The sequence below is a fragment of the Bos grunniens genome, chromosome 21 (assembly GCF_055505025.1).
Source record: "Bos grunniens cultivar Pamir isolate PY7600 chromosome 21, Bosgru_T2T1.0, whole genome shotgun sequence".
NCBI lineage: Eukaryota > Metazoa > Chordata > Mammalia > Artiodactyla > Bovidae > Bos > Bos grunniens.
In genome coordinates this window covers 39,574,912-39,580,911 of record NC_141185.1, presented here as the reverse complement: position 1 = coordinate 39,580,911, position 6,000 = coordinate 39,574,912, and the positions used below count along the sequence as shown (strand labels likewise).

The 6,000-nt window shown below is 44.1% G+C and overlaps 1 protein-coding gene across 2 annotated transcripts in view; it reads left to right on the top strand.

Annotated features, from left to right (window-relative positions):
* Window positions 1-1,534: 1,534 nt before the first annotated feature.
* IREB2 (iron responsive element binding protein 2) overlaps window positions 1,535-6,000 on the top strand; it is a 52,938-nt gene continuing 48,472 nt past the window's right edge. For both annotated transcript variants that reach the window (XM_086364024.1, XM_086364026.1), the window contains exons 1-2: window positions 1,535-1,804; window positions 3,277-3,366. In XM_086364024.1, coding sequence (XP_086220150.1) covers window positions 1,786-1,804; window positions 3,277-3,366 — 109 coding nt within the window. In that variant the 5' untranslated portion in view covers window positions 1,535-1,785. The remainder of the gene's footprint in view (window positions 1,805-3,276; window positions 3,367-6,000) is intronic.

Sequence of the window (6,000 nt, the reverse complement as noted above, 5' to 3'; positions counted from 1 at the left end):
AGTCGTGTCCGACTCTTTGCAACTCGATGGACTGTAGCCCACCATGCTCCTCTGTCCATGGAATTCTCCAGGCAAGAATACTGGAGTGGGTTGCCATTTCCTCCTCCAGGGAAGCCTATAATAACATGTTAATCTAAAATGGCTGGGTACAGAAAGCCCAGAATCAGCTTTTAAGCTGTACGTTTGTGCTAAGTAGCTTCAATCGTGTCTCTTTGCGACCTATGGACTCTAGCCCTCCAGGCTCCTCTGTCCCTGGGGTTCTCCAGGCAAGAATACTGGAGTGGGTTGTCATGCCCTCTTCCAGGGGATCTTCCAAACCCAGGAATGGAATCCACATCTCTTATATCTCCTGCATTGGCAGGCAGTTTCTTTACCACTAGCTCCACCTGGGAAGCCCCCACATCAATAGAGGAAGCATAAAGGGGTCTACTTCCACAGGGCTTGTTGCATCAGTGATTAAATGTAGAGGGTACAGTATCAAGAATGATGTGTATCTGGCACAGGTAACTGAGTGGTTGACGTGCCATTCACTGATAACAGGCAATACAAAAGGAGCAGTGGACTTTAAGGAGGAAATGATGAGTTCCATTTTGGAGATTTTGAGTCTGGATGCCTGTGGGAGTGGAGGCATGTAGTAGGTACTAAAATATACACCTCTGGGCTCAGGCGCTGTGTTTAAGTTGCAGGTAGACAGGGAAGCAACAGTATACAATCACTGAGGTCAAAGGAGAAGATGGGATGTGCCAGGGAAGAGAAGGAGGGGCCTGAAGAGGAAACTGAGCTGGAGCACCCTTAAAGGATAGGAAGAAAAAAATAACAGTAAGAATAGGCGTCTGAGATCACAAAAGCTGACGGAAGAATATTTCTCAACAAGGGGAGAGGTCAAGTAAAGATTGAGAAACGTGAGATTAGCAAATGGAGTTGTGGCTGACTTTGACCAGAGGTGTTTCTAGGGGGTGAAAGGCAGATTGGAGAGGGATAAGGAGTGGGAGGGCAACGGCAAGCACAAACAGCTCTTTCCGTAAAGTTGGCTGCCAACGGGAGATAAGACGAGATAAGACAAGAACGTAGGGACTTGAGGAGCTGAGGCAGAAGAGGGATAGAGACTTAAGCATGTAGGTGCCACTAAGAAGAAGTCAGTAGAATGGGAGAGATTGAAGCTACAAGAATGTAAGGAAAACTCACTCAACAATTAGTTGAGCGCTTCTTACGTGCCTATCAGTCCTACCACCCTCTCCAGTGACCTACAAGCTACACATGTGACAGATTTAACCTAAAGCTTTATCTTCAGGAGAAAGCGGTTCTCCCTGTTGTTTTTCTTAAGAGTCCCAATTCCGACCTTCCTCCTCCTCCACACATACACCCCACCGGATACCCTGTAGGAGCCCATACACCGCTGGACCTCACAACCTCAACTGGACACTTGAGGCTACAACTATGTAACAGATCTTTAAGACGGCAGAGGCAGTGACGCCTACGCCACCGCCTCTCCAGCCTTTTGCCCCAAATTGCGCGAACAGAAGCTACTGCGCAAAGACTAGCCTTCCGCCTCGCTCCGCCCCCTTCTCTTTGTTTCCACGTCCTAGGATCTCGCGAGAGTTGGGAGGCAAATCCCGCGAGCTGAGACCTGCGGCCGGCTCTGCAGCTCTCGCGGTGTTTGCGCGAGACTGCTCTTTTCCTTCCTCCCGTGCCGGTCCGCTTGCCTTCCTCCCCCTCTTCCCCGCCCGGCCTCCCCCTCCTTCCCCCGCGGGCCCCCTCCCCGCAGGGATAATATGGTCTCCGGCGATGGACGCCCCAAGTGCAGGTTAGTTTCAGTCCACCAACTGGATCTGGCAGTGGAGACGCGCGCTACCCGGGCTCCGAGTTCTTTGCTTCTGTCGCCTGGAGTCGCTTGGCCGGCGCGGGGGCCCTCCGGGCTCAGGTCCTGCTCCCCAGGGGCCTGCCTGCTGGGCCGCACTCTCTGCGCCTAGGCCGCGAGAGCCCGGCCTCGCAGCCCTCGCCCCTCAGCGTGACCCCGCCGGGGACGTCTGCTCCGCCGCTGGCTTTGACCCTTGGCGGCCTCAGCTTGTTGGCGCCGCTGTTGGCTGCCAGGGCTTCCCTATGTTCCTTAGTGGCCCTAAGGTCGAGGAAAGGCCCACCATCTTCTTCTCCCCGCCCTCCCCCTCCCCCATTTGTAAGAGATGAGGATGGGGGCCAGTGTCTCATCGCTTGGGTCTCACGCAGCTAGTTGTTTATTCCGCTGTCCAGACTCAAGCCCCTCCCTCTCTCTTTGCCTCTAGTAGCAGGGTCGGGGGTGGTCAAGGCCGATCACTGGTCAGCCGGTTCTTTGACCATTAATTATTGCAGAGCTGGGCCTCCTCCCCCACCATCCACCTTCCTCTCTTCCCCCTCAGCAGAAAAAGAAAAACATTATGTACTCTCAGAAAGTGGGCTATGCTTATCGCATCTCATTTCAGACCAAGGTTCTAACAGTGTTGGGGGTCCTGCCCACCCACCGCAGTGAGTCTGCACAAAAGATCTCAAGGTTCTGTAACCTCAAGGGTGCCTCTCTGCCACTTCCCCCAAGAACCTGAGAAGCAGGGGCACATTCAGATGAGACCCGTGGGTCCTCGTAGATAAGCTTCAATTCGTGCATAACCAGAAAGACGGGTCTTTTAGGGAAAATCTGCTATTTTACCCAGATATTTTGTTGTTCACTTTTACCTTTAGGCTTAAGGCCTATTAAGGTCTTATCTGATAAGTTGTTTGGTTTGCTTTTGATTTTGTTCATGTTGTTGAATGCTGTGTAAACGTCTATCTTTTGATTATTTAAAAAAAATCAGTTCTAACATAATTGTGGTGTTCTCAAATTGCCCTGTTTGTATTTATGCAATTTTCAGGACATGTCTTCACAAACGTGTGTATACATCATTTAAATCATTCTTATTGTCCCTTTCCAGATATTCTTTATTATCGCGTTTCAGGAGTTATTTTGCCAGTTTTTGTTTGAAGGAGTCATGGTTTAGAGTTGTACTGTCCAGTAAAGTGGACACTAGGCACGTGTGACTATTTAAATTAATTAAATAAAATTTGAAAGGATTCCTCTGTCTCTGTAACCACATTTTAAGTGGTCAGTGGCCCCATGTGTCTAATGACTACCTTATTGAACAGCTCAGATACAGAACATTTGTGCCATTGGAGAAAATTCTGTTGGACAAATCTGGTTTCTAGGTGTTTTCACTTTGAATAAGGCACTTTGTAACAGTGTATAATGAAAGGTTTTTTTTTTCTTCCCAGGATATGCCTTTGAGTACCTTATTGAAACATTAAATGACACTTCACATAAGAAGTTCTTCAATGTTCCTAGACTTGGAGGCACCAAGTATGGTAATGTTGCTTACATTTTCTTGGGTTTATTTAGTTTCTAATAATAAAAATGCATTTGTCAAGCTGAGTTGAAGAAATTTTAAGTTTATTCCCACCATGTCATAGTAGGCACACCTACACATATCTCTAACATTGGGACAGCTTTCCTGAGAGGAGGATGTAAGCCCATACCGTAGCTTCTTATTTTCAAATCTTGTTAGTTTTGTAATGATTTTTTCTTTCCCTGAAGAAACTACTAATACATTTTTAAAAGCAATAAAAACCTGACTGATGATATTCTAGAGCTATTAAATGTATATTTTAATTTTTCAAGTGAACAGTTCCAAGAGTTCTTTATCTAGTGTCCTTTTATTAGGAATCATCAATAGGGCCCACTGATTTGAGTTGTTGACCAGGGCATGGTTTGCCCAGGCTTGTGCACCAGCCCTCTTGGCAGACCTTTGCAGGCTCCTGATCAGGATCAAACCTTTCACTGAAGCCTCAGAAGAGTGAATTTGGCGGAACCGCATAGTATTGGATGAAGCCTTGACTTTATTGACAACTGAGTAACTTTCTCAACCAGGCTACTAAAGGGAAGACATGTTTGAAAGAGTAATTTAGATTATTCTTTTCTGACTTTTCAGTGAAAAGAGAAATTAAATGCCAAATCTGTTGTAGTTTTGGAAAGTTTTCTTTAACCTTGGGATTTTTTGTTTTTGTTTTTTCCCTTCTTGTGTTGGTTAAGATTGCTTTTGATTTTTCTGTAGGTTTTATACTCTAGCAGTATTTTCTTGTGTATTCTGAGAAGATTTAGATATTTTAGAGTGTATTTTGGAGAAGATGCCTGTCTGAGAATTAGGTTGCCATTTAAAAATAAACATTTCACCAAAATCTTTTACTGTGCATATTTAGTTGCTGTGATTTGAGAGGTTATCTTTTCTTAGTGCTATGTGTTGTTCATTCACATTTATTTTATCTCTTCACTGATGAGTTTGTATTAATTTTGAAAAGGGAACAGCTAAGTTGATTATATACAAGAAAGATCTTTTTTTTCCCACTGTACTTATCTCAAATATCTGGGCTTCCCTTGTGGTTCAGCTGGTGAATCCACCTGCAATGTGGGAGACCTGGGTTCGATCCCTGGGTTGGGAAGATCCCCTGGAGAAGGGAAACACTACCCACTCCAGTATTCTGATCTGGGCTGGAGAATTCCATGGACTGTAGTCCATGGGGTCAAAAAGAGTTGGACATGACTGAGTGACTTTCACTTATCTCAAATATCTAGTGATTCTAGCCTGGAAATTTCTTAACCCACATTTTATAGCTTAGTAAAGTAAAAGAACATATGTGGGGATGTTTTTAGTTTTGAGTATAAGTTCTTTCTGTGGATAATTTGTGGAAATGTGCCTACTTGAAGATAGCCTGTATTTCCCAAATGCAGGAAATCAAAACAACTATAAAATACGTTGAGAGAATGATCAATAGTGTAAGAGCTATATTATCTCTGGAAAATAAGCTGTTGTGAGCATCTGTACATAATTGAATTCCAGAGTACCAGGGTTTTTATAACCATGATAAATATAATAATAGAACACCTGTATATATAAATGCCTTTAAAACAGAAATTTGGGTTTTATTTCTCTGGGGTTAAGATATTGTTGTTTTTTTTTTTAATAGAATGGTTACTATGAGAGGTTTATTGTATAGTTACCAAAATAATTTCTTAATGAGTGTTTAATAGGGAATAAAATTTGGAAGAATTGATATTGAAAGAAAGTAGAAACTTGAGTAGAAAAACAGAAAAATCCTTGTTGGATTTTTGTGGAGGGACCAAATTGAATGGCCTCCCAGACCTGTGCTTAAGAGACATTGCTTTGTTGGTCACCCGGAGAAGGCAATGGCACCGCACTCCAGTACTCTTGCCTGGAAAATCCCATGGATGGAGGAGCCTAGTAGGCTTCAGTCCATGGGGTCGAAAAGAGTTGGATTCGACTGAGGGACTTCATTTTCACTTTGGTGATCACGACGGTTCCTGACCACTGTGTTCTCTGCTTCCCACGTTCAGATACCTACCAGGCTGAGAATCATGGTTGTAATGAGTAACTTAATGAAGAGAAAACGTTCTGGCTCTCTTACGTGTTGGGGAGAAAATGTAGTCTAGAACACTCTTCTAAGCTCCCTGCTAACTGTGTCAGGAATGCCTGCAGCTGCAGGAACCAGAATCCTCCTGTACAGTGACTCTAACAAATAGGGGTTTATTTTTCTCATCTAATAAGAAGTCTGGGTGTGGACATACTGGGACTATATAGCACCAACATCAGCAGGGACTTAGGCTTTTCTCTTTTTTTCTGTTTGCTTTCATTTTGGGGGTTGCAAATAGCTGTTGTACCTCCAGGCATTATGTACATATTATAAGCAGGTGGAAGGGCAAAACAGGAAGAAAAACCCTCCCCAGGAGCTTATCTCCTTGGCCAAAATTTTCTTAGCTCTCTCAACTTTAAAGCCTGAAAGATTCCGTTTTCTGACTTTTGCAATAGAGAAAGACAAGGGAAAAGTGAGTGAACTAGCCTAGGCTGTCTGACTCACTAACAATGCTTCCCTTTATTAAGTCTGTTCTTAGATAGAATACAACACAAATTATTTGATTTTTGCTTT